The 26,306-nt window shown below is 66.9% G+C and overlaps 3 protein-coding genes across 4 annotated transcripts; 1 reads left to right on the forward strand and 2 right to left on the reverse strand.

Annotated features, from left to right (window-relative positions):
• Positions 1–1,324: 1,324 nt before the first annotated feature.
• TCF19 (transcription factor 19) lies at positions 1,325–7,038 on the forward strand. Its single transcript, XM_037914405.2, has 3 exons — positions 1,325–3,028; positions 4,391–5,006; positions 5,538–7,038. The coding sequence occupies exons 1-3, from the start codon at positions 2,755–2,757 to the stop codon at positions 5,770–5,772; spliced, it is 1,125 nt and encodes a 374-aa protein (XP_037770333.1). The 5' UTR covers positions 1,325–2,754; the 3' UTR covers positions 5,773–7,038.
• Positions 7,039–9,998: 2,960 nt separating this feature from the next.
• POU5F1 (POU class 5 homeobox 1) lies at positions 9,999–15,126 on the reverse strand. Its single transcript, XM_037913427.1, has 5 exons — positions 14,533–15,126; positions 12,954–13,065; positions 11,927–12,057; positions 10,548–10,709; positions 9,999–10,271 (listed from the first exon to the last, which is right to left on the reverse strand). The coding sequence occupies exons 1-5, from the start codon at positions 15,124–15,126 to the stop codon at positions 9,999–10,001; spliced, it is 1,272 nt and encodes a 423-aa protein (XP_037769355.1).
• A 3,196-nt stretch (positions 15,127–18,322) lies between these two features.
• Positions 18,323–25,202, reverse strand: LOC119567608 (neural proliferation differentiation and control protein 1). Of its 2 annotated transcripts, XM_037914154.2 has the most exons (9): positions 24,689–24,846; positions 23,826–23,984; positions 23,122–23,235; positions 22,742–22,918; positions 22,536–22,602; positions 21,995–22,079; positions 21,647–21,723; positions 20,859–20,949; positions 18,327–20,166 (listed from the first exon to the last, which is right to left on the reverse strand). In XM_037914154.2, exons 1-9 carry the CDS (start codon positions 24,765–24,767, stop codon positions 20,098–20,100), a joined length of 918 nt encoding a protein of 305 aa, XP_037770082.1. In that variant the 5' UTR covers positions 24,768–24,846; the 3' UTR covers positions 18,327–20,097. The 2 variants fall into 2 exon arrangements, with proteins under 2 accessions (XP_037770083.1, XP_037770082.1); XM_037914155.2 differs by lacking the exons at positions 21,647–21,723; positions 21,995–22,079 and having other exon boundaries at positions 18,323–20,166; positions 24,689–25,202.
• Between the last annotated feature and the right edge of the window lie 1,104 nt (positions 25,203–26,306).

The raw sequence follows: 26,306 nt of genomic DNA on the forward strand, positions 1-26,306 counted from the left end.
CCCCAGGTTAGCGCTGGGGCCGCGGGGGGGGGGGGGGAAAGACGCCTGAGCCCAGGGCTCCCTGCAGGCCAGGCGTGGGCGCTGGATCGGTGCCACGGGGCCCCCACCACCTCTCCCAGCCCAGCTGCTCTCCAACGACCCCCCCACCGTTTCCTTTGCTGTGGGTCAGGTTCCTTCCCTCCCCATTTCCTATGACTCCCTCCCCCCCCCCCCGCCCCAAAAGCCTGGGCCTCTACCCCTCTCGGCCCCTCCCCTCACCTGAGCCCCTCCCCTCCCAGCTCCTCCCCTCTCAGCCCTTCCCCTCCCTGAGCCCCTCCCCTCCCAGCTCCTCCCTTCTCAGCCCCTCACCTGAGCCCCTCCGCTCCCAGCTCCTCCCCCTCAGCCCTTCCCCTCCCCTGAGCCCCTCCGCTCCCAGCTCCTCCCCTCTCAGCCCTTCCCCTCACCTGAGCCCCTCCGCTCCCAGCTCCTCCCCCTCAGCCCTTCCCCTCCCTGAGCCCCTCCCCTCCCAGCTCCTCCCTTCTCAGCCCCTCACCTGAGCCCCTCCGCTCCCAGCTCCTCCCCTCCCCTGAGCCCCTCCCCTCCCAGCTCCTCCCTTCTCAGCCCCTCACCTGAGCCCCTCCGCTCCCAGCTCCTCCCTTCTCAGCCCCTCCGCTCCCCTGAGCCCCTCCCCTCCCAGCTCCTCCCCTCTCAGCCCCTCCCCTCACCTGAGCCCCTCCCCTCCCAGCTCCTCCCCTCTCAGCCCCTCCCCTCACCTGAGCCCCTCCCCTCCCAGCTCCTCCCCTCTCAGCCCTTCCCCTCCCCTGAGCCCCTCCGCTCCCAGCTCCTCCCTTCTCAGCCCCTCACCTGAGCCCCTCCCCTCCCAGCTCCTCCCCTCTCAGCCCTTCCCCTCCCTGAGCCCCTCCGCTCCCAGCTCCTCCCTTCTCAGCCCCTCCCCTCCCCTGAGCTCCTCCCCTCCCAGCTCCTCCCTTCTCAGTCCCTCACCTGAGCCCCTCCCCTCCCAGCTTCTTCCCTCTCAGCCCCTCCCCTCTCAGCCCCGCCTCTTCCCTCCTGACTCTTCCCCCCCCCCGGGTCCCTGCCCGCATGCGCATGCGCAACCCCCTCCCCAGGTTCGCCCCTCCTTCCGCGACCGTTGAGGCGCTCGCGCTCCGGCCCCGCCCCACTCCTGTCAATTTCGCCCAATCAGCAGTAGCCCGCCCGTCCGCTCCCCACGTGACTCCGCGGTCCCGGCCAATCAGGGAGCGGTCGCCCAGGCCAAAGCCAATGGGTAGCAGCGGCCGCGCCCACGCGTCCCAGCTCGGCCAATCAGCGGGCGACTCCCCAGGCAGCGCGCGTCGAACGGGAGCCTGGGCAGCCGCTGTGGCCAGCGGACGCTCAGCGCCGGGCCGAGACAAGGGGAGGGGGAAACCGGGATCCCGGAGCTACGTCACCGGGGGGGACCCCGATTACCAAGGAGCCCGGGGGTCCGAAGCAGCGTCACTGCGGGGACCCGGTTACCAAGGAGACCGGGGGCCCGGAGCTACGTCACTGCGGGGACCCGGTTACCAAAGGGACCGGGGGCCCGGAGCTACGTCATCGCGGGGACCCTGTTGCCAAGGAGCCCGGGGGCCCGGAGCTACGTCACTGCGGGGACCCGGTTACCAAGGAGACCGGGGGTCCGGAGCTACGTCACCGCGGGGACCCCGCTGCCAAGGAGACCGGGGGTCCGGAGCTACGTCACCGCGGGGACCCGGTTACCAAAGGGACCGGGGGCCCGGAGCTACGTCACCGCGGGGACCCTGTTGCCAAGGAGCCCGGGGGCCCGGAGCAGCGTCACCGCGGGGGCCCCGTTGCCAGCAAGGCCTGGGTTCTAGAGCCGTGTTGCCAAGGCGACCGGGGGCCATGCCCGCCAGCCTCGCTGCCCGGGGGGCCGGGGGGCTCTAGCGCTGCGTTGCTAGGAGACCAGGGTCCTAGCGCCGAGCAGGAGGGGTCGGGGCGCTAGAGCTGCGCAGACAGGTTGCCATGCCGACCAGGGCGTGAGTTCTAGAGCAGCGTTGCCAAGAGACGCGCTGTTCCGGAGCCGCTTTCCCATGGGGGGGTTCTAGACCAGCGTTCGTGAGAGGCTCTCGATCCTGAGGGCAGAGCTAGAGACACGGGGGGGGGCGGTTCTGGAGCTCTGTCAGCAAGAGGGGGGTCTAGAACCGCCGAGGGGCAGTGGGTCTGGAGCTGGGAAAGGGCCCTGCCAGGCTCCAGAACTGCGTTGCAGAGGAAGGCAAAGGGGATCCAGAGCTGGGGAAGGGGGAGGCGTCCAACCTGTCCCTCTCTCTCTATCTCAGCCTCCAAGCCCCCCATGCTTTGGCTCCCCTGAGCCCACGGGGGGGCCGGTAGCGGGGTCCCCCCACCCCCTGCAGGGAGCCAGTGCACTTTAGCAGCAGCCAGGGCGGGGAGACGATGCCGTGAGCTGTTGTGTCGTCAGCTAGATAACGAGGGAGGTAACGGGAGGGAATTAATCCCCTCCCCACACACACCCGGGGCAGGAGAGGTTGGGGCAGGTCTAGTGCCCGCAGCAGGAGCTGGGTAAATTTCCAGCCACTGCTACCATGAGTTGCTCCGGTCTCAGCCAGTAAACTTTTCAGAGAAGAATAGAACCCAGGAGTCCTGGCTCCAAGCCCCCCCGTTCTAACCCACTATACCGCACCCCCTCCCAGAGCTGGGATAGAACCCAGGAGTCCTGACTCCCAGCACCCCCTCCCCAATGCTGGGGAGGGGGAGCCGGCCATGCCGTCTGAGGCCCTGCCCTGCTTCCAGCTGCTGCGGATGGGCCCAGCCTGCCCGGGGGATGACCCGAACCGGGACCTGCACACCTTCCGGCCAGCTGGGCCGCACTGCACCTACCGGCTGGGGCGCCGGGCCGAGGTCTGCGACGTCCCCCTGGTGTCGGAGCGCAACCCGGGGTTGGTGTCCCGCATCCACGCTGAGATCCACGCCGAGAGGGACCCGCACAGCACCGCCGGGGAGTGGCGGGTCTGCCTGGTGGACTGCAGCACCCATGGTGAGGGCTGGGGGGCGCTGTGCTGGGGGGAGCAGGGGCGGGAGCTCAGCAGGGGGCGCTCTGCCCTGGCACTCAGCGCTGGCTCATGCCTTAACACCATTGCTCTGGATCCCCGCCCAGTTAATTCCTTCCTCTGCACTTCGCATCGGAGACGATTCCCTTTTCACTTCCTGTTTAAAGACTCGCCCAGGGTCACTAGCCGCCGAGCCTCACCCCAGAGGCAGCTGCATTTCAGCCCCAGGCCTGTCATCCCAGTGCAGGGTCCCTGGGTGGCCACTAATCATGCCCCACCCCAGAGGTGGCTGCATGTCAGTGGCGACTGAAAAGATCCCAGAGGGTAAGTTATCACACACACAACCAATCCTCCCTCCCTCTGTGTTCTCCCGTAGACACCCCTCTGTCTAAGGCAGCGGTTCTCGGCTTGCAGGCCGCATGCAGCCCAGTTAGCACACAGCTGTGTGCTAATGGCTGCCGGGCCGCGTGGCGTCCAGGTTTCCGGCTGCCCAGTGCACCAGGGTCCTGGCTGCCCGCCGCGATGTGTCGGGGTCGCCAGCTGGCTCCGTGGGGCCCGGGGCTGCCGCCCAGCCCTACAGAGTCCAGGGTCAGTGATGGGGCTGCCACCCGGCCCCGCACAACAGGGTCTGGGGTCCCTGCCACCCTGCCCAGGGCTCCACTCCTGGCCCCACTCTGTGGAGCAGTCTCTGGGTGGGAGGCATTGGGCATAGGGTCTGCCGGGGCGGGCGTTGTGGTTCTCAACCTGTGGACCAGGTAACACGTTGTGGGCTGCATATGCGGCCCACGATGATAAATAGGTTGAGACCCACTGGTCTAAGGTATCCGCGTGTCTGTCCCTCACCCCATACTCCTCTTTCTGCCTGTCTATCAAGCTATCCATCCCCATACACATCTACCTGTCTCTCTGTCTATCCCCATACACACCTACCTGTCTGTCTGTCTGTCCCCATACACGTCTGTCTATTTATCTATCCATCCCCATACACACCTGTCTCTCTCCATCCCTATCCACGTCTGCCTATCTGTCTGTTCATCCCCATACACACCTATGTGTCTGTCTGTCCCCATACACGCTTGTCTATCCATCCATCCCCATATACCCCATCTCTCTAATCTCCCTCCCCCAATATCTATCATCTCTCCATCTAGTTCTACCTCTACTCGTTTAATTAAAATTAAAAAACCCTGGAAATTCCCTGACCCAAAGCTCTGTGCATGTCGCCCCCGTGAGCCTGGCAGTTCCCATGAGCAGGACTCGCTCCCCTGTGGCCACTAGCCCACCACCAAGTATGCCAGGGACCCCTGGCCTCCCCCTTCACCCCGCTCTCTCCTTCCCATCTCCGCCAGGCACCTACGTCAATGCGGTGCGGGTGCCCCGGGGCCGGCGCCTGGAGCTGAGCGACGGAGACCTGGTCACCTTCGGCCACCCGGACCCTGTGCCTGAGGGCTGCGCCCTGGCACCCCCGCCTGACGACTCGGAGTTCTGCTTCCTCTTCCAGAAGGTACGGGTGCAACCTCAGGATTTCGCCGCCATCACGGCCCCCAAGGCCCCCTGGCCGCTCCCCTGCGGCTTCAAACCCGTGCTGCCTGGCGGCAACCATCGCATCCGCCCACTAGCCCGGCCCGCGGGGCCCTCTCGCCCTTCCCGCCCCAAGGCCACCCTGATCCTCAGCTCCATCGGCAGCCTCAGCAAGCTCAAACCACAGCCGCTGACTTTCACCCTGAACCGGGGTCCGAGGTCGGAGCCTCCCACCCGGCCCGGGGCCTCCAGGAGCCGTCGGAAGTCGGCCCACACGCTGCTCCCCGAGCTGGAGGATGAGGTGACCCGGCTGGACGAGGAGCCGTGGGCTTGTGAGCCGGACGGATACAGCTGCCAAAGCCCACTGCGGAAGGCGCCGGAAGGGGCGGGGAGCGGCAGGGCGCAGCCGGATGCGCGACTGAAGGTCCAGGTCACGCCAAGCGGGTGAGTCGAGTCGGTGTCCCAGCATGCTCTGTGGAGGGGGCAGGATCATAGCACCTACATCTCCCCCGAAAGGGCTGGAGATTGCCCTGCTACCCTCAGCTGTCATCATCCGCCCTGTGTTATACTTGGCACTGCCCACGGTGCTCTGCCCCGGAGCTGGGCGCACAAAAGGCTCTAAACTCACAATAAGGTGTGGGGGCGCCCAGCCTGGCATTGGGACCTCCCAGAGGCCAGCGTGGGTGAAGGGGGAGCCGTCGGGTTTAGCACTGAGGCAGCAGTTGGTTTGTAGGGTCCTGTGATAACATGAGGGGCTAGTGGAGCCAGCCAGTGTCCCCTAGAGGGGAAAGGCCCCATGCCCCACCTGACCCACCCTGGGTTCAGATCAGAGCCAGCATCCCCGAGAGGGGACAGGCCCCGGGCCCCATTCCCTGCCCCCCTGAGTCAGCCAGTCCCTGCCCTGGGGCTGGATCGGAGCCGGTGCCCCCTAGAGGGGGAGGCCCAGCGTCGCTCACCTCTCCCGTCCCGTTGCAGGAAGCGGCGGGGGCGGCCGCGGAAGCACCCGCTGCGTGACACCTGCCAGGTGTTCTCGCAGACGCTGCTGACGGCGGAGCCCTGTGCGGCCCCGCGCTGCCGCCTGCCCCAGGACGAGACGGTGCAGTGGGTGCAGTGCGACGGCTGCGACGCCTGGTTCCACGTGGCCTGCGTGGGCTGCAGCTACAGCGCCGTCCAGGAGGCCGACTTCCGCTGCGGGGGCTGCCGCACGTAGCCGCGGGGCAGGGGAGCACGGGGCGGCCAGGAGACCGGAGACTGTGCAAGATGGGCAGGGAGTGGTGAAACCGGGCCAGGCGATTGTGTGAGCACACGGGCAGTGACTGGTGAAACCGGGCCAGGCGATTGTGTGCGCGCACACGGGCAGTGACTGGTGAAACCGGGCCAGGCGATTGTGTGCGCGCACACGGGCAGTGACTGGTGAAACATGACACCTTAGAAGGGACTGGTGAAATCGTGGGAGACCAGCAGTGACTGGTGAAATTGTGCCAGGCGATTGTGCATGCCCAGCGGCTGCTGCCACCATGCCAGCCAAGTGGGGACTGGGTGAAAACAGCCGAGGAGCCTGAAGCAAGAAACGTAAGCCGGGCACGTGGCTGGCGATGGAAACAAGAGATGCCCGACTCGTGACTTGTGCAAAAGTACAAAGACGATTGTGCAAACCTGGGAGCCGAGCACATCCCCCTGGGCTGGGATTTCTGTTCCCCTACAGGGAATGGGACACGGGGCCTTTCCTCTCTACGGGGCACCGGCTCCACAATCCAGCCCCAGCGCACATGAGCTGTGGCTTGTGAACATGTGCCCGGTGGGGTGAGAGCCAATGGAGGGCCGATGCCTGAGCAGCGCCTCACACTGACTGTGCCGGGCTTTCGCTCCCAATTGGGCCGGGCATTGGCCCGGTGCCTCATCAGAGCATTTGGCAGTCGTGCGCAGCATGGACATCGAAGCAGCGGCTCGCAGAGACTACACGCGGCCCTTGTGACAAACAAGGCAGCTGTGCAGCCTCGCACGAGGAGGTGACCTGGCCGTTTCCACGCCCACGAGGACTCCAGGAGGGCATCCAAGACACGCACACCCCCGTGCGATTGATTCGTCTGCCAGCCTTTACACCTCATTCCCTTCCTTCTTTCCGTAGCAGCCGCTTCTCCCTGCGCCTGGATTTCCCCGTGCGAATACACCCAGTCATCATGGCATCCCACGGAGCCGCTTCCCGCTCCCTTCTTCCTTCCAGGGGAGGGGAGACGGAAAAGAAGGGAGTGAAAACGCACCGGAAAGGCCAGAAAAACTGGATTTTTCAGCCTGTTCCTAAAACGGGGTTCTTCTTCCTATTCCTAAACCGGACCTTTCCCACCCACTACGCTGGTGAATGGCTCCCCCCGCCCCGCCGCGGGCAGAGACGCGGATCCACCTCTCCCCTCGGTTATTTTTTCCTTCTTTTGCTCTGGCACCAAAAAAAAAAAGGGAGGGGGGGTTTTCTAACGGATCACCTGTTTGTTTTTTTCCACCGTCCTGCTCCACTTGTGCCCATTACAGTCTAACATGCGCCGCAAAACCAACCCCCGGTGAATGGTTTGTGTGTAGCTGCCGCCCACTCCGAATTTGCTGCAGCACAGAGCACCCTGTATGTGCCTAGCTCCCTCTTCAGCTGCTGCGCGCCTGCCGGCGGGAGGCTGGTATTGCAAGCCTGGGAATTGACCCTCCGGGGGCAGGAGAAGCCGGGGGGCGCACCCCCAGAGGGGAACTGCGGCTCAGGGGGCAGGGAGTTGGGAGATCAAGACCCCCTCGCAAATCCATCATCTACAGTGCGGTCCCATTCCCTGCTGGCCACAGCTGTCGCTTCCCCGGATCCGGTCGATCACAACCAAACCGAATCTGCAGGCAGATCTCTGTGTGGCCCGGGTTCAGGTGAGGAGGGGAGTGGGGTCTAGTGGTTAGAGCGGGGGGGGCGGAGCTGGGAGCCAGGACTCCTGGGCTGTGTCCCCTGGGGAGGAGAGTGGGGTCTAGTGGTTAGAGCAGGGGGCAGCTGGGAGCCAGGACTCCTGGGTTCTGTCCCCAGCTCTGGGAGAGGAGTGGGGCCTAGTGGTCAAAGCAGGGGGGGCTGGGAGTCAGGACTCTCTCTTGCTGCCCCAGTGACCTGAGCTTCAGTCTTTTCCTGTTACACCCGCCCCAGTGAGAAGAGGCAGTGTCAGGGCTGGGGTGCTAGCCCAGGGCGGGGGGTTTCCTGGCTGGGAAGGTAGCCGCGGCCAGGTGGCCTTGGGGGGGTTAAATCCTGCCAGGCAAGGCCCCACCCTGAGTCAGTGGCCGCCCTCGCTTCCTTGCTGGAGCTTGGACCTGCATGCTGCCTCTCACTCCATGCAGCAGTGTGCGGTACAGTCACTCTGCGAGCCCTGCCTGGGAAACAAGACCTGGCCCTGGCTCTGAGTTCTGGATCTGTGCTGCAGGGAGCAGGGCGGGGGGCTCGACAGGGGGCGCTGGGGAGGGGGCTGGGCTGCGGGGAGCAGGGCGCTGGGCTGCAGGGAGCGGGGCAGGAGAGGGTGTTTTTCCCCATGTTACAAAGCCAGACACGGACACCACACGTCGTTTGGGTAACGAGTCATTTAATAAGGCACCAAGAGGGGGGTGGGTGCGAGCGTGCAGCAGCTTCCCGTCAAGACACCGCCCGAGATTCTCGCCCCCGCCCAGTAAAACCCAAATCACTTTCCCCACATCAGATTCAGCAGCAAAAAAAAAAGAGAGAGAAAAGATTGGGGTGGGGGGGGAAGCAGGTGGCAGGGGTGCAGCCAGAGGGGTCAGGACACTCTCGCCTCCTGCTGGAGAAAAAGAGTCTTACACTATTTACACCATTCCCTAAAAAAGAGCTACAAAGTCTAGAGGAACGTGGCTGACCTAGAAAAAAAAAAACCCCTGAGGTTCCTGGGATGGGAGATGGGGGGCTGTGGGGTCCCTGGGGGTTGTTGCAGAACAGCCGGACACTCAGGAGGCTGGAGGGGGTTGCGTGGTTCTGGAGTCACTGCGGGTCTAGACTTGACACGTGTTGGTTCTGGAATCACTGTGGTTCAGTATCGTGACATCTTTGGCAAAGGGAGCAAGGTTCTAGACTCACTGTACTCGTTCTAGAGTCAACAACGAGCTGCTGCAGCTCGGGATTATCCCCCCTGCAACCTGAGGTTCCTGAAGGGGAGATAGGGTTTGGACACCCCTGCCCTAGACCCTCCATGGGAGGAGGCCTCAGAAGTGGGTGACTCTCAGAACTGGGTGACCGGGCTCTAGAACCAGAGGGGTTAGTCTAGATCAGTGGTTCTCAAACTGTGGGTCGGGACCCCATTTTAATGGGGTCCCCAGGACTGCTTAGACATGCTGGTGCACGGGGCTGAAGCCCAAGGGATTCACCCTTGGGTGGTGGGGATCAGGTTACAGGCCCCCTGGCTGGGGTTGAAGCCCTTGGCTTTGGCTTTGACCCCTACCCTGCCCAGGGCGGGGGGCTCGGGCTTTGGCTCCCCCACGCGGGGCAGTGGGAATCAGGTGGACTCAGGGTTCAGTTCCCCCCCCCCCCCCCCCCGGGGTCATATAGTAATTTTTGTTTTCAGAGGGGAGTCATGGTGCGTTGAAGTTTGAGAAGCCCTGGTCTAGATCTCATACACATAGGTTGATGGAAGCTCACCAGGATGGAGTTCTAGTTTCACCCGGATGTTCTAGAGCCCCTACCCACTGTCAGGCTACACGGGAGGTTCTAGATCACACCCCGAGGCTCTCAACGTGGATGGCCTGATTCCAAAGTATTCATGGTTACACTAGAACCCTCCCACCTTGAAAGTGCCGATGTTCTGGATTCTGCATGGTTCTAGATCCATGACCTGCTCCCCAAGATACCTGAAAGGAGCTGACAGGAATCGAGCCACCAGAGCTTTCTTAGCTATTCTAGCCCTATAAAGATATTACAGGACTTTCTGGAGTCTCCCGTTGAGGTACCTAGAACACCATCAGCTCAAGATTGTCCACTGAGAGGCTGGAGCTGTTCTAGACCTCAGATGGCTGGGACAGGGTGGGTTCTAGAGCACAGAGAACATCCCACTTCTAGAGTCCGCCTGGTTGGGGGTGTTTGCAGCCCAGAGCCTCTAGAGCCAAGATGGGGTGCTGGCTCGAGAACGCTTGCTTGGTCTAGACAAGGCTGATCTAGAACCATTCCTTCCCCCTGCCTTGAGGCCTTTCAGACTGGGGGGGAGGGGGAAGATTTGCCTGTAAATAAAAACGTACCCACAATCCCTTGCCTTAAAATAAAAAATGGGGGGAGGGGTGCGCAAATCATCCCCCTCCCGGGAAATTGACACACAATCCCTTGCAGTAAAGTTAAGCGGCGGGGGGGGTGGGGGGGTGTTCCAGTTAAAATCCCCCGCCCTGCCCCTCCCGCCAGGTCCGCCCGCCCCACCCCCAGCCCCCTGGCGCTCAGGTGGAGTGCATGGGGTGGCCCATTAGGGGGGGCCCAGGGGGAGTGGGGTCGAAGGGCTCCCCCCCGTGGTGGAACTGGGGCACGTAGAGGGTGGCAAAGGCGGCGGCGTTGTAGCCCTGGGGGGGCGGGGGGTGGTGCCCCATGGGGGGCCCCGGCAGCTGGCCGGGGGGAGCGAAGGGCAGGGCCCCCCCCTCACAGTCGTCACGCCCGGAGCAGCCCCCGCTGCGCTTCCCCTTCTGCCGGCGGTTGCAGAACCAGACGCGGACCACCTGGGGGGGACAGATGGACAGACGTCAGCGCCATGGGATGGGCTGCCCCTGCGCCCCCCCCTGCGCCCCCTCACTCGCAGCCCTCCCCACGCCCCCCATGCACACGCAGCCTCCTGCACCCCTCACCCCCACAGCTCCCCCGTGTGCTGCACCCCCCCCAGCCCCCGAACCCGCAGCCCTCCATGCACATAGTCCCCCACGCCCCTTCCCCACACAGCCCCCAGTACCCTCCCCCCCACGGCACCCCTCCCTGCGCACCGGCCCCCCGGGACTCACGTCCTTGTCGAGGTGCAGGTCGTGGGCGATGTGGGTGATCTCCTGCAGGCTGGGCTTGGGGCAGCGCAGAAAGTAGCTCTCCAGGGAGCCCCGCGCCGCCGTCTCGATGCTGGTTCGCTTCCGCTTGCGGGCCTGGAGCAGGGCGCTCTCCATGCTGCACATCTGGGGGACAGGCGGGGCACCCCCCGCAGAGTCACCGCGGCGCCCCGACTCCCCCGGCAGAGTCACCGCGGCGCCCCGACTCCCCCCGTCCCCCCGCAGAGTCACCGCGGCGCCCCCAACTCCCCCCGTCCCCCCACAGAGTCACCGCGGCGCCCCCGACTCCCCCCGTCCCCCCACAGAGTCACCGCGGCGCCCCGACTCCCCCCGTCCCCCCACAGAGTCACCACGGCGCCCCCAACTCCCCCCGTCCCCCCGCAGAGTCACCACGGCGCCCCCAACTCCCCCTGTCCCCCCGCAGAGTCACCACGGCGCCCCCAACTCCCCCCGCAGAGTCACCGCGGCGCCCCAACTCCCCCCGTCCCCCCGTAGAGTCACCGCGGCGCCCCCGACTCCCCCGTCCCCCCACAGAGTCACCGCGGCGCCCCCGATTCCCCCCACAGAGTCACCACGGCGCCCCCAAATCCCCCCGTCCCCCCGCAGAGTCACCGCAGCACCCCCGACTCCCCCGTCCCCCCGCAGAGTCACCGCAGCACCCCCGACTCCCCCCATCCCCCCACAGTGTCACTGCAGAACCCCGACTCCCCCCATCTCCCTATTCCCGGTCACCCCAGCACCCCCCCGGAGAGTCACTACAGCATCCCCGACTCATCTTATGCCCAAATAAATCTGTTAGTCTCTAAGGTGCCTCCTTGGTTTTGTTGATACAGACTAACACGGCTGCCCCTCCAAAACCACCAACCCCCCCAGTCATCCCAGGGCCCCTCCAGCCCTCCCCACCCCCAGATTCCCCCCCCCGAGTCACCCCAGAAGGCCATTGCCCCCTTGACATGTGAACCCCCAAAGAGTCGCCTCCTGGCCTGCCCCGTCTCCCCCATCCCCCCCGAGTCACCCCAGTATCCCACCCAGCCCTAATCCCTCCCAGAGTCAACCCAGCACCCCCTGTCCCCGTCCCCCCGAGTCACGCCAGCAGCCCCCCAGCAGGCCATTGCCCCCCAGCACACCAACCCATCCACTCATCCCAGCCCCCCCTCAGAGCAGCCCATCCTCCCCCCAGTCCCCCCCAACCTCCCCCCGAAACACACAGCAGGCCGTCACCTCCCCCACTCCCCAACACGCCAACCACCCTTTGGGCCCAGCCCCCCCCATGATGTCAATCCACAGGTGCTCCCCCCCACCAATCCCACCCAGCCCCCCCCCCCCCGGGGCCCCCCACCCACCTCCTGCAGGTTGGCGTTGCCGTCGGCCTCGTCCAGCCAGCGCTGCAGGAGTGGTTTCAGCTTGCACATATTCTTGAAGCTCAGCTGCAGGGCCTCGAAGCGGCAGATGGTCGTCTGGCTGAACATCTTCCCTGGGGGGCGGGGGGGGGGGTCAGGGCCGAGGGCGGGGGGCAGCCTTGCCCGGACCCAACTGGCAACCCCGCCCCAGCTGTCTTACCAGGGTGGGGGGGGAGCCCCTGCTCTCTGAACGGACCCCGGCGTCCTGGGACATCCCCCACGCCCCCTTGGAAATGGGCACAGGTGTCTAGGGACACCTCCCCACCACCTCCGAAGGGACCCTGGCGTCCAGGCCCCTAACCCCCACAATGGGCCCAGGTGTCTAGGGACACTCCCCTGCCCTGTGAAAGGACCCTGGCATCCGGGCCCCGCCCCCACACCCCCTTGGAAATGGGCCCAGGGGTCTAGGGACACCTCCCCACCACTTCAGAAGGGACCCTGGCGTCCAGGCCCCTAACCCCCCCACAATGAGCCCAGGTGTCTAGGGACACCCTTCACCCTTTGAATGGAGCCTGGCATCTGGGCCCCTTCCCCACGCTTCCTTGAAACGGGCCCAGGTGTCCAGGGACACGCCCGCCTCTGAACGGACCCTGGCGTCCGGGCCCCTACCCCTCACAATGAGCCCAGGTGTCTAGGGACACCCCCTGCCCTTTAAATGGAACCTGGCATCTGGGCCCCCCCCCACCTTTTGGAAATAGGCCCAGGTGTCTAGGGACACCCCGCTGCCCTGTGAATGGACCCTGGCATCCGGGCCCCGCCCCCACACCCCCTTGGAAATGGGCCCAGGTGTCTAGGGACACCTCCCTGCCCTGTGAATGGACCCTGGCATCTGGGCCCCGCCCCCCACACCCCCTTGGAAATGGGCCCAGGTGCCCAGGGACACTCTTCACCCTGTGAACGGGCCCTGGCGTCCCCCCAGCCCGTCCAGGAATGGACCCCGGCGTCCGGGAGCCCCCCCAGTGACACCCACCGTACAGCACACCCAGGGCCAGCCCCACGTCGGCCTGCGTGAACCCCAGCGTGATCCTCTTGTGCTTCAGCTCCTTGGCAAACTGCTCCATCTCCTCCGTGCTGGGGGTCTCCTGGGGGAGGGGATGGGGGCCTGTCAGTGGGGAGGGGCAGGGAGAGAACCCAGGGATCCTGGCTCCCCGCCCTGCCCCTGCTCTAACCACGAGATCCCCCTCCCCTCCCAGAGCCGGGGACAGACCGCAGGGCTGGGCTAGCAGGGGGCTGGGGTCTGGAGTGGGGGGGCACCGGCAGAGCTTGGTGCGGGGGGAGTTTCCAGCCTGGAGCCAGGGCTCTGGCCCCGCGATCATCTGGCAGGAATCTGGCCGCTCAAGTCCCGGGGCTCAGGACACAGATGGAGCCCAGGTAACAACTGCCCCGGCTGAGCGGTTTGAGATCGTCCATTCCTGACACACCCAGAGCCCCTCCCCACCTAGCTGGGGACAGAACCCCGGAGTCCTGGCTCCCAGCCCCCCCCTGCTCTAACCACTAGACCCCACTCCCCTCCCAGAGCCAGGAGTGAACCCAGGAGTCCTGGCTCCTGCTCCTGTGTTGGGAGACCTGGGGCGCTGGGTGGAGGATCTGTTCCCATCACCCAGGCAATGGCCCCATCGCTCAGGAATGACAACGACCCCGCACCTGTCTGACCAGCCCCGCCCGCACTGCGGCCAGCTCTGGGGAACAGCAGATGGGTGACACCCGCCCGCCTTCGGGACAAGAAGGGAAGTTGTGTCCCGGTTCCCAGCCCCCGCACTCTAACCGCTAGCCCCTATTCCCCTCCCCGAGCCAGAGAGAGAACCCAGGAGTCCTGGCTCCCAGCCCCCTATACTCTATCCACCGGTCCCATTCCCCTCCCTGAGCCAGGAGAGAACCCAGGAGTCCTGGCTCCCAGCCCCCCTGCTCAAACCACTAGGCCCCACTCCCCTCCCCGAGCTGGGAGAGAACCCAGGAGTCCTGGCTCCCAGCCCCCCCTACTCTAACCACCGGCCCCATTCCACTCCCTGAGCCAGGAGAGAACCCAGGAGTCCTGGCTCCCAGCCCCTTTGGGCTGGGGAGTGGGCCTGGGCCAGTGCCCTCAAGGGGGAATTCACGGGTGATTGTAAATCAGGGAGGAGTCCCAATTAGAGAGCAGGAACATATCTTCCTTTGGGGCAGCTGGACACAGGGCCTAGCCCGAGTGGGGGAGGGAGGCTGGGAGCTAGGACTCCTGGGTTCTCTCCCCAGCTCTGGGAGGGTAGTGGGGGCCTAGTGGTTAGAGCAGTGGGGGCTGGGAGCCAGGACTCCTGGGTTCTCTCCCCAGCTCTGGGAGGGGCGTGGGGCCCTAGTGGTTAGAGCAAGGGGGGCTGGGATCCGGGACTCTACTCCACTTCCTGTCCCAAACTCTGCCCAGCTGAGGTGTGGCGGGATCGGCTGGGATCTCTCTCGCACCCCAGGGTGGATCCAGCAGAGATCCCGAGGGACCCGGTCCGTAACTCAGGGGATCTGCTGGGATCTCGGGAGATCCACCCCCGGGGATCTCACCCAGCCCCAGAGCCCGTCCATACCTCGTCCCCGCTCTCGGCCTCGTCCGCCTTGACCTCGCCGGGGGCCGCCGGCGCCCCGGGGCTGCCCCCGCTGCCATCGCTCCGGGGGCTGCTGGCCCCACTGCCCTCGCCCCCCTCGCCTGCGGGGCCAGGGGGCGGAGGGGGCAGAGCGGCCAGGGGGCGGGCAGCGGCCTGGGGCAGGAAGCAGCCCCCCCAGGCCTGGGCCGGGTGCCCGTAGATGGGGCCCTGTTGGCCGCACTCCCGCTCCGGCTTGACGTCGGGCTTCAGGCCTTCGTAGGCCGCAGTGGGCTGGGCAGGGCCGTAGGGGGGCGCCCAGCCCTCCCCGCCCATGGGGAAGGGGCACCAGGCACGGAGCAGGGCCTGGTGCCCGGCGGGGTCCCCCGGCTGCGTCTCCAGGAGCCCCCCCTGCGGCCCGTAGTCCAGCCGGTAGCCGTAGCCCTGCCCGGGGGCCACCCCATTGTAGGCCTCAGGCAGGAAGCTGCCGGGCCCCTCGTGGGGCGCGTTGGCCGGGCCCGGTGGGACGGCGTCCAGGTGCAGGCCCTGCCCCGCCAAGGGGTACGGGCGCCCCAGTTCCTGCCCCACGTGGCCGGCCATGGTGACGGGCCAGGGGACGCAGGGAGACGGCCACCTCGAGGGCACGGCTCAGTCCACTGCCACCGGGCCGAGGGGGCGGCGGGACCCAGGCGTCCGGGGTGAAGCTCTGCGGTGGTGGGACCCAGGTGTCTGGGGTGCAGCTCAGCCACCAAGGGACCCAGGTGTCCGGTGTGCAGCTCAGCCGGCGGGGGGACCCAGGCGTCCGGGGGATGCAGCTCAGCCGGCGGGGGGACCCAGGCGTCTGGAGTGAATCTCAGCTGGTGAGGGACCCAGGCGTCCGGGGGATGCAGCTAAGCCAGTGGTGGGACCCAGGCGTCCGGGGTGCAGCTCAGCTGGCGGGGGGACCCAGGCGTCCGGGGGATGCAGCTCAACCGGCGGGGGGACCCAGGGGTCTGGAGTGAATCTCAGCTGGTGAGGGACCCAGGCGTCCGGGGGATGCAGCTAAGCCAGCGGTGGGACCCAGGTGTCCGGGGGAAGCTCAGCCAGCGAGGGACCCAGGCGTCCAGTGGGGACAGCTAAGCCGGCGAGGGACCCAGGCGTCGCTGCTGAGAGACCCAGGCGTCCGGGGGAAGCTCAGCCAGCGAGGGACCCAGGCGTCCAGTGGGGACAGCTAAGCCGGCGAGGGACCCAGGCGTCGCTGCTGAGAGACCCAGGCGTCCGGGAGAATTTGGCTCCTACCTCCTGTGCTGTCCTGGCCAAGGTGAAGCAGGAGGAGCTGGTAAGAACCCAGGCGACCGAGAGATTCTGGCCCCTAACTCCCTGCCAAGGCGAAGTCCACGAGGAACCCAGGCATCCAGGGAAAGTTCAGGGGGTGGAAGCCAGGCGTTCAGGAGCGCAGCTGCTGGGGACCCAGGCGTCCGGGACAACGGGGCTGCCACTCCTCGGACCCCCTGGGCAAGCAGTGAAACCCAAGGGGGGGGGGGGTGGAGGGAACCCAGGCGTCCGGGAGAACGTAGCCCCCACTCCTCTGACCTCCTAGTTGACCGGTGAAGCCCAAGAGGGGTGCAGGGAACCCAGGCGTCCGGGAGAGCCCCCACTCCTCTGACCTCCTAGTTGACTGGTGGACCCAAGCAGGGCTGGAGGGAACCCAGGCGTCCGGGAGAAGCAAGCAACAGCTCCTGCCTCTGCGCCAGTGTTGCCCCCCCCCCGCCTCGTTAACCCCTCCCTGGCCAGGCCCCACCCCAAGCATTGGCTGCCCCACTCCCTCCCCCGATTCAGCTCCAAGGAGCCGGCCCCTCCCACCCGGATCAAAGCCAGGGGCTCTGCCAAGGTCCCCCCCTCCCCCCCCCCGCTAAGTGCCCCATCGCCGCTCAATGGGTCCCACTTAGCTCCAGACAATGGCCCCGAGGCCTGCCGGGGGGGACGCTGAGAGTGGGGGGCAGGACTCCTGGGGTCTCCGGGAGGGGACTGGTGGTCGGGTGGGGTGGGGGCCGGGAGCCAGGACTTCTGGGTTCTCTCCCTGGCTCTGGGAGGGGAGTGGGGTCTAGTGGTAAGAGCAGTGGAGGGAGCTGGGAACCAGGACTCCTGGGTTCCCTCCCTGGCTCTGGTCGGTGTGGGGGGAGGGTTGCAGCAGGATGAGTGAAGTGGGGTGCAGAAGGGTGAAATGACTGACTTGACCTTTAAAGACAGCTCAGAAAGTCAATGGCAGAACCCAGGCGTCCTGGCTGGCTCCCAGCCCTCCCGAGCCGGGAGAGAACCCAGGCGTCCTGGCTCCCAGCCCCCCTCACTCTGGCCCATCGGCCTCGCTCCCCGAGTTTGTGGAGCCAGGGGCGGGTGGTTCACGGCCAAGGGCTGGGGGGAGGCCCGTGGGGACAGGCAGCGGAGGCGGCCAGGAAGCCAGCCCCCCGGGGGAGCCATCAAGGTCCGGGCTGCCCCATTGATGTGAGAGCCGGGCGCTTAGCAAGAGAATGGCTTTGATACATTGTGCGGGGCGAGGGCGGGGGGCACCAGGGGGCGGGGGAGCCAGGACTCCTGGGTTTATCTCCCCTTGGTTTCGGTCGGGTTTTGATCACTCTGCAGCCTGTGATGGGCGTGAGCCGGGCGGGGCTGTCTGGGTGGGGGGCTGGGAGCCAGGACTCCTGGGTTCTCTCCTGGCTCTGGGAGGGGAGCGGGGGCCAGTGGTTAGGGCAGTGGGGGTTGGGAGCCAGGACTCCTGGGTTCATTCCCGGCTCTGGGAGGGGAGCGGGGGGGCAGTGGTTAATGCCAGGTGGGATGGGAGCCAGGACTCCTGGGTTCTCTCCCTAGCTGTGGGAGGGGAGTGGGGTCTGGTGGTTACAGCAGGGGGGGCTGGGAGCCCAGACTCCTGGGTTCTCTCCCTAGCTGTGGGAGGGGAGCGGGGGGCAGTGGTTAATGCCGGGTGGGATGGGAGCCAGGACTCCTGGGTTCTCTCCCTAGCTGTGGGAGGGGAGTGGGGTCTGGTGGTTACAGCAGGGGGGGCTGGGAGCCCAGACTCCTGGGTTCTCTCCCTCGCTCTGGGAGGGGAGCGGGGGGGCAGTGGTTAATGCCGGGTGGGATGGGAGCCAGGACTCCTGGGTTCTCTTCCTGCTCTGGGCGTGGGGCAGGGGGCAGTGGTTAGGGCATGGGGGGCTGGGAGCCAGGACTCCTGGGTTCTCTCCCTGGCTGTGGTGGTGGGGGGCAGTGGTTAGGGCAGGGCGGGCTGTGAGCCAGGCCTCCTGGGATCTCTCCCGGCTGGGAGGGGCAGGGGTTGGCCCCCCAGCACTTAGCAGGCTGTTGGGGGGTGAATGCCCCGGCCGGGCGCTATTGTGGCCGGGATGGTCAGAGACACACTCAGCTATTCAGGTATCAATGGCCCAGCCCTGGGCCCAGCTGAGCTGGGGGCGGCTCATTGTGTATCTCTGGATGGGCTGTTAAACCTGAAGCCTCAACCTTGGGGGAGGGGGGGGGAGCTGGGGGTCAGGATTGAATGAGGGGCACCAGCAGGGCTGGGGGGGCTGCGGGTCGGGAGTGAGGGGCACTGGAAAGTTAGTGGGATCAGGTAGAGAATTGAGGGTGAAAGCTCAGGGAGAATTTGGGGTCCCGTTTCTGGGGGGGGCATGTCCAACTGGGGGGTAGTTTACAGCATTCAAAGAGAATTTGGGGAGCAAGTGCCTGATAGTTGGGGGAACTGGGTGTAACTGTGTCTGGGATTGGGGCCAGGGTTCACTGAAGGGTCCTGGGGTCCAGTTGGATTGAGGGGGGCTGGTGAGTCTGGGGGGGTCCTTTCTAGCAGGGGAGCCCTGGCTAGGATCCAGGGTGGCAGATATTTCAGGGGGATGTTGATAGAAGAGATGCCTAAGAGACTTCGGTGGTTGCGGGGGGCCCTGGCGAAGGACGTGGGGGGTTCCCCAAATCTCAGGGTCACATGACCGGGAATGGGGGGTTATGGGGCATAGGCTCCATGTCTCGCATCCTGCCCCAGTCAGCTGCCCCATGGCCCAGCCCTTTGTCCTGCAGCCCAGGAGATGGGACCGCAGCCCACTGGCAGCCCCACGGCTGTGTCCCCCCCAGATCAGAGCCAGCACCCCCTAGAGGGGCCAGGCCCGGTGTCCGAGACTCACAGACGCCTTCATCTCTTTTGCTTTTCTCTTTTATTCCAAGTTGGAGGGTTGAATAAATAGGTGGGAAACTGGGGGGGCAGAGGGGGAGGGGAGCAGCATGGCAGGGAGCAGTATGTGGGGGGGCAGCTGGGCAGGCGGGGAGCAGGGGGCCTCTAGCATCTCCCTCTGATCTCCCCTGGGAACCTGGTATGGACCAGAGTGTGTTTGTGTCAGCGCCCCCTGCTGGGGGGCTCAGACCTGCCCCCTGTTTCCCCGCCAGCAGCCCGGGGCGTGGGAGCCGCCGGGAACCCGGAGCCCTGACAGCCACGGGACTGAGCGCGGCTGTGACCCGCGTGTGAGCCCGACGCCCGGGGCGTCACGGATGAGGGAACCCCGGCCGGCCGCGCGCGGCCATTCGGTCACACGCCAGGGTCAGGGCCACGCGTGGCCAGACGCCAGCACACGCATGACGCCGCGGGGCCGTGGTGCACCCGGCCAGGATCTTCCAATTCTCTGCTCGCTTGGCCTTAGGGGGAAGAGGAGTGTATGGGGGAGGGGCGGTTCCTGGTCCGTATCCCCCTATATCGACCCCCTGGTCAAACTACCGTCGGGTGGGTGGGGGGACTTGGTGTCACCTCAATATGGGTCCCCCTAAGTCCCTGTCCCCTCTGAGTCTATGACTCCTCCCATGATTCCCACCCCAGCCACTAGCCTGCTGGTCAATATCGCCCTGGGGTGTCACTTCAATACTTGTCCCCCACTCCCAGCTGCCCTCATCCCAGCAGGACGCCAACTTTGGTTCCCACCCTGTTTAGGTTCCCCCAGTCAATATACCCCTTATATAGGCCACCCTGGCTGTCTCCTGGTGTCACTCCTGATCTCATGGTACCCACCAGCCCCCTCCTTGGCCTGCTGGGAGTGGGCTGTGCGGGGGTGAGGGGAACCCCTGGTGTCTGCCGCACAGAGCTCTCCCCCCCCCCCCCCGACACGCACACTCTTTAGTCTCAGTCAGTATCCTTCTATATGGGCCCCCTGGTCAATTTTCTCTTGGTGTCACCCCAAATGCAATCCCCCCCAACTCCTGAACTCACTAAGACCCTCCTATGGTTCCTACCTTGTATAGTTCTCCCCAGTCAATATCCCTCCCCATATGGACCAGCCCCATAGCACAGCCTCTGCCCCCTGAAAGGAACCATGCTCTGGACAGATGGGTCTGCAGGGAGGGTAGAGAGCAGGGGAGAAATAGGGGGTCCCTGCATCAGAGTGATGACCCTTCACCTTTAACCTCCCCCCCCCCGAGTTTTCTGGGGGGGCGGGTTCTTGGGGAAGATGTTGCCAAAATCTGAGCAGATCCACCTCCCCCCCATGTCTCCACCAGGGGGCGCTGTGCTGCTCCGGGGGAGGGGGGCTGAATGGCGGGGGCAGGGGGGCAGGGTTAGGGGGGGCAGCGCTGCCGGGCGGACGCCGTATTGAAGAGTGGGTTGTGGATTTCCATCTCCCCACTCTGGGAACGAGGGAAGAGGGGGAAGAAAGAGAAAGGAAGACGTCAGTGAGGGCACCGTGCGAGGGGCAGAGCGCAGCGACACTGCCCCACTCCCCCCAGGCTGGCGATCCCGCTGAGCCCCCGCCCCCACAGCTTGGCACCCCCCGCTGAGCCCCCACCCCACTCCCCCCAGCCTGGCACCCCCCACTGAGCCCTCGCCCCCACAGCCCAGCGCTCCCCACTGAGCCTCCACCCCACTCCCCACAGCCCAGTGCCCCCTACTGAGCCCCCTGCCCCCACAGCCCAGTGCCCCCCGCTGAGCCCCCACCCCACTCCCCACAGCCCGGTGCCCCCTGCTGAGCCCCCGCCCCCATCCCCACAGCCCGGTGCCCCCTGCTGAGCCCCCGCCCCCATCCCCACAGCCCGGTGCCCCCTGCTGCCCCCCACCACGCTCCCTGCAGCCCAGCGCCCCCTGCTGCCCCCGCCCTGCCCCCTGCTGTCCCCGCCCCGCTCCCCACAGCCCAGCACCCCCCGCTGAGCCCCCACCCCACTCCCCACAGCCCGGTGCCCCCTGCTGAGCCCCCGCCCCCATCCCCACAGCCCGGTGCCCCCCGATGCCCCCCACCACGCTCCCTGCAGCCCAGCGCCCCCTGCTGCCCCCGCCCTGCCCCCTGCTGTCCCCGCCCCGCTCCCCACAGCCCAGCACCCCCTACCGGTGCCAGTCCGGGACATTCGTACACCGTGAAGTCCCCGTTCTCAGTCTCCGACTCCGTCGAGAGCTGCTGGACGGGCTTTGGGGGGTTCCTGGGGGGGGACAGACCCGGACACGTGGTGAGGAACCTCACAAGCCAGGACCGGGGCCGCGGCCAGGGTCTAGGGCAGGGGATCCGGGGGCTGAGGCAGCTCTGCAGCCAGGGGAAGAGATCCAAGGGACCCAGGTATCCGGGTGGGAAACGGGGGGCTGGGAGGGGGACCTAGACCTGAGGCCCAACATCGCATGGGCCCAGCCAGAGGGGGGTGGGGGGAAGGGAGTAACTGTCCCCGAAAGACCCCCAAACTGGGGGGGAGGGTCGAGTGGGCTGCTCACAGGGCAGGGGGCTGAAGGGTGAGATTTTGGGGTGCAAACTTTCCAGGCTGGATTGTGGGGGGAAGGACGGAGGGGACAGAGAGGGGCGGGGAGGGGCAGAGGTCGGGGTGACTTGGATGGGTTTGGGTTTTGGGGGAGGGGTGGATTGGGGGGAAATTCAGGGGGGATGGGAAGGGGAAGATTCAAGGGTGAGTCTGGAGTTTGGGGGGGTCAGTTTAAGGGGATGATTTGGGGGGTGTATTTGGGGTGGGGGTAGATTCAGGGGAATAGGAGGCTTGGGAGAGGGGGCATGGAGTGGGGGAAGGGAAGGAGTGGATTTTGGGGTGTGGATTCGGGGGGCCCCTCCCTAAGCCCCTCCCCCCCAGTCATAACCAATGGGGCGAAGGCGGGGGGTGGGGATGGAAGGGAACTCACTCCTCATTGGTCAGGATCTTTTTCTGGCGCTGGTACTGGTGCACCTGGCAGGACTGGGCCAGCCGGGCGTCCATGTACTGGGGGGACAGACAGACAGACGGGGAGATGGTCATTGGTCAGGTGAAACTGCTGTCCCGGATGCCTGGGTCCCATTCCCTGTCCCGGTCTCCAGCCCCCTAGGGGTGAGCGCACTGTGCTCCTGTCCCGGACGCCTGGGTCCCATTCCCTGTCCTGGTCTCCAGTCCCCTAGGGGTGAGCGCACTGTGCTCCTGTCCCGGACGCCTGGGTTCCATTCCCCGTCCCGGTCTCCAGCCCCCTAGGGGTGAGCATGGCGGGGGGGGGTCTCACCATTCTGGGCTGGTGGTATCGATAATGATTCCCCCGATACGCCGTATATGCCATCTTCTGGGCCAGCCGCACCTCCCTCTGCAACCTGGGGGCACGGAGTGCAGTGGGGGGGTCAGAGCCAGGAGCAGGGCAGTCCGGGGCTGGGTTAGCAGGGGTATGGGTCAGGAGAGAGGGGCACCGGCTGGGCTGGGTGGGGGGAGGACCCAGGGGCTGCGGGTCGGGAGTGAGGGGCACGGGCAGAGCTGGGGGGGCAGGGCTGGGGTAGCAGGGGCTGCAGGTCGGGAGTGAGGGGCACGGACAGAGCTGGGGGGGCAGGGCTGGGCTAGCAGGGGGCTGCGGGTCGGGAGTGAGGGGCACCGGCAGAGTGGGGGGGCAGGACTGGGCTGGCAGGGGGCTGCGGGTCGGGAGTGAGGGGCACCGGCAGAGTGGGGGGGCAGGGCTGGGCTGGCGGGGGGCTGCGGGTCGGGAGTGAGGGGCACCGGCAGAGTGGGGGGGCAGGGCTGGGCTGGCGGGGGGCTGCGGGGGGGGGTGCAGTTCCTACCTGTACCAGCAGAGGGCAGCCACCAGCAGCCCTGAGACCCCGGTCACCGAGCACATCAACACCAGCACTGCAGGGGGGTGGGGGGGGGAGAAACATTAACCCCTTGAGCACTGGCCCCCCCAACCCCCTCAACGCCTCCCTGCCCCTGCCCCCCAGGTGCTCTGTCCCGCCCCCTGCCCCATTCCCGACCCCTCCCTGTTACTCACGCAGAGACACGGCCTCATTGAGCCGGGAATCCGGGGGACCCGAGTTCAGGTCTTCCTCCGGCCGGGGGGGGCTGGAGCCGGGCATCTTGGCGGAGGGGGGAGTGGTGGGGGGAGGGGGAGATGTAGGGGGGGTCTCGGTGACCGAAGGAACCTGGGGCTCAATCCCCATGGAGCCAGCTGCAAAGATAGAGATGTCAGAGCGCCCCCTGCTGACCCCCGCCCCCCTCCCCACAGCCCAGCGCCCCCTGCCGAGCCCCCACCCTGCTCCCCACAGCCCCGGTTGTGCCCCCACCCTGCTCCCCACAGCCCAGCCCCCTCTGCTGAGTCCCCACCCCAGAGCAGCGCCCCCTGCTGAGCCCCGTATTCCCTTCAGTCCCTACCGTGCTGGGGGGTCTCGGTCCCAGGGGTCCTGGATCCCTTCTGTTTTTTGGCCACCAGGGAGCGGATGAGGGTGGCCAGGTCGCTGCGTCCCGAGTCGGCCTTGGCTCCGTCGTCTGGGAGAAACACAGGAAGATGGGTCGGTGCCCCTCACTCCCGACCCGCAGCCCCTGCCAGCCCTGCCCCCCCCAGCCCTGCCGGTGCCCCTCACTCCCGACCCGCAGCCCCCTGCCAGCCCTGCCCCCCCCAGCCCTGAGGGTGCCCCTCACTCCCGACCCGCCAGCCCTGCCCCCCCAGCCCTGCCGGTGCCCCTCACTCCCGACCCGCAGCCCCTGCCAGCCCTGCCCCCCCCCAGCCCTGCCGGTGCCCCTCACTCCCGACCCGCAGCCCCTGCCAGCCCTGCCCCCCCAGCCCTGCCGGTGCCCCTCACTCCCGACCCGCAGCCCCTGCCAGCCCTGCCCCCCCCAGCCCTGAGGGTGCCCCTCACTCCCGACCCGCCAGCCCTGCCCCCCCAGCCCTGCCGGTGCCCCTCACTCCCGACCCGCAGCCCCTGCCAGCCCAGCCCAGCCCTGCCCCCCGCCAGCCCTGCCGGTGCCCCTCACTCCTGCCCCGCAGCCCCTGCCCCCCCAGCCCTGCCGGTGCCCCTCGCTCCTGACCCGCAGCCCCTGCCAGCCCTGCCCCCCCCAGCCCTGCCGGTGCCCCTCACCGTTCCTATGCGGCGCCTCGAGGACGCAGTTCCCACCGGGGTCCTCATGGTAGGGGCGGATGCAGGGGCCACAGCTCCGGATCCCCCCGGGGCCGCAGCCCTTACGCCGCTGTAGGAGGCAATTCAGCCGGATCCTCGGCGGGCACGTCGCAGCCGGGCCTGCGGGAAGAGAACCGGAGCGGCCCCGCTGGAACCACCGGCCCCCACTGCCCTCCCAGAGCCCGGAGAGAACCCAGGAGTCCTGGCTCCCATCCCCACCCCCGCCGTAACCACCGGCCCCCACTGCCCTCCCAGAGCCCGGAGAGAACCCAGGAGTCCTGGCTCCCAGCCCCACCTCCGCCGTAACCACCGGCCCCCACTGCCCTCCCAGAGCCCGGAGAGAACCCAGGCGTCCTGGCTCCCAGCCCCACCCCCTCCGTAACCACCGCCCCCCACTGCCCTCCCAGGGCCCGGAGAGAACCCAGGAGTCCTGGCTCCCATCCCCACCCCCGCCGTAACCACCGGCCCCCACTGCCCTCCCAGAGCCCGGAGAGAACCCAGGAGTCCTGGCTCCCAGCCTCCCCCACCCCCGCTCTAACCACTAGACCCGGCTCCCCTCCCAGATGTTTCAACATCTGTCCTGGCATTTGCTCCTGTTCTCCTGATCTGCAGCCCCCCGCTGTGCCAGTGCCCCTCACTCCGGACCCGCAGCCCCCTGTTAGCCCAGCCCTGCCCCCCCCAGCCCTGCCGGTGCCCCTCACTCCCGACCCGCAGCCTCCCGAAGCTGGGAATAGAACCCAGGAGTCCTGGCTCACGGCCCCTCCTACTCTCCTCCACACACCCCACCCCCCCGATGCCCCTCCCCCTCCATGTCCCCCCCTCACCTGCCTCCCCACCGGCCCCCGGGGCCAGCCCCAGCCCCAGGAGAGCAGCCAGGGCCGCCAGCCAGCGCAGGGTCCGCATCGCTCCGAGCGGGGGGGGTCCCCGCCTCTGGATCCGCCCTCCCCGGCTGCGGGGGGGCGGCGGAGCGCGGGGGGAGGGGCTGGCTGTATTTATGAATGAACCAGGGATGGAGACAGAGGCGGGCGGGGGCGGGGAGACCCACCCACAAGTCGCCTTCACTTCCTGTCCCAACCCCCCTGGCTGGGTGTTCTGTGCGGCTGGTACCCGCTTGCCCGCCCCAGAGGTGGCTGCATCTCGGGGGCGGAGGAGCCAGCCCCATTTGAAGCTGTTCTATGTGGCAGTTACCCGGCTGCCCCTCCCCAGAGTCAGCCGCATTTCAGTGCCGGGCGAGGGCTCCTGGTCTCTCTGGCCTGGGTCTGGCTCTGGGACCCCCTGGGATGGATGCGGGGACTCCCAGCCGGGAGATCAGTGACACCCCACCCCCGCTGGTGTCCACGGTGCCTGTCTCCAAGGAGACGCCCCGGCCTGCGGTGGTAGATGCCGCAAACAGCTTCTCATCCCCCCCCCCCCTCCCCACCCGGGAGATGGAACCCAGGTGTCCCGGCTCCCAGCTCCCCCTCCCCGCTCTAACCACTAGACCCAACCCCCCCCCCCCCCCCCAGCTATGGAGAGAACCCAGGCATCCTAGCTCCCAGCTCCCCCCCCCCCCCGCTCTAAACACTAGACTCAACCCCCCCCTCGCCGAGCTGTGGAGAGAGCCCAGGCATCCTGGCACCCAGCTTCCCCCCGCTCTAACCACTAGACCCAACCCCCCTCCCCCCCCCCCGAGCTGTGGAGAGAACCCAGGCATCCTGGCTCCCAGCCCCCTCTCACACCCACACACCCACCAGCTGTCACCATGGCAACCAGCTCCCTGCACTGATGGACCTGGGATGAAGTTGATGCAGCCGTGGGTTGTCATGGTGACAGGATGGAGCTGTGGGGGGGGGGGGTCCCCAGTCCCCCATTAGTTATAGCGGGAGGGGAAAGGGCTTCATCATCTCCTCCCCCTCCAGGAAACTGAGACCCCCTCAAGCTCCCCACGTGGGACTGGGGGGACCCCAGCCCTGGTGCCTGGCTGGACCCCGGGTGTGGGAGGGAGCCCCCCCGCCACACGCCAGCCCCTCTCTGCCCCATGGGCAGCCTGCAGGAGGGACACAGGGGGCCGAGCCAGCCCTCCATGGGGCACCCTTTGCCACATGAACCGGCTGGGGGTGATGGTGGGGGGCTGGAGCGGGGGGTGCCCACTGATGAGGCGCATCTCTGGGGCCTGGAGGCTGGCACGGCCCTCGGGCCGACACAAAGGTCCATTTTCACCAAGACAGTGACCCACAGGGAGAGCTCGGCTGGAGAAAGATTTCCCCGGAGCCGCACCAAATGGCCCAGCACTGGGAGGGGAGTGGGGGCTAGTGGTTAGAGAAGGGGGTGGGAGGCAGGACTCCTGGGATCTCTCCCAAGTTTGGGGAGGGGATTGGGGACTAATGGTCTGAGCAGGGGCTGGGAGTCAGGACTCCCGGGTTCTATCCATAGCTCGGGGAGGGGAGTGGGTCCAAGGGGTTA

Source organism: Chelonia mydas, chromosome 14 (assembly GCF_015237465.2).
Source record: "Chelonia mydas isolate rCheMyd1 chromosome 14, rCheMyd1.pri.v2, whole genome shotgun sequence".
Classification (NCBI taxonomy): domain Eukaryota; kingdom Metazoa; phylum Chordata; order Testudines; family Cheloniidae; genus Chelonia; species Chelonia mydas.

Bases quoted from the DNA above. Each gene is read 5' to 3' on its own strand.
- TCF19 (XM_037914405.2), top strand. From the start codon at position 2,755: ATGCCGTCTGAGGCCCTGCCCTGCTTCCAGCTGCTGCGGATGGGCCCA. The intron at 3,029-4,390 runs GTGAGGGCTGGG...CATCTCCGCCAG, and splicing joins GGTGGACTGCAGCACCCATG to GCACCTACGTCAATGCGGTG. The intron at 5,007-5,537 runs GTGAGTCGAGTC...GTCCCGTTGCAG, and splicing joins GTCCAGGTCACGCCAAGCGG to GAAGCGGCGGGGGCGGCCGC.
- POU5F1 (XM_037913427.1), bottom strand. From the start codon at position 15,126: ATGGCCGGCCACGTGGGGCAGGAACTGGGGCGCCCGTACCCCTTGGCG. The intron at 13,066-14,532 runs GTATGGACGGGC...CCCCTCCCCCAG, and splicing joins AGGCCGAGAGCGGGGACGAG to GAGACCCCCAGCACGGAGGA. The intron at 12,058-12,953 runs GTGGGTGTCACT...CCCGCCCCCCAG, and splicing joins GGCCCTGGGTGTGCTGTACG to GGAAGATGTTCAGCCAGACG.
- LOC119567608 (XM_037914154.2), bottom strand. From the start codon at position 24,767: ATGCGGACCCTGCGCTGGCTGGCGGCCCTGGCTGCTCTCCTGGGGCTG. The intron at 23,236-23,825 runs GTGAGGGGCACC...TGTTTCTCCCAG, and splicing joins CGAGGCGCCGCATAGGAACG to ACGACGGAGCCAAGGCCGAC. The intron at 20,950-21,646 runs GTGAGTTCCCTT...GTCCCCCCCCAG, and splicing joins AAGATCCTGACCAATGAGGA to GAACCCCCCAAAGCCCGTCC.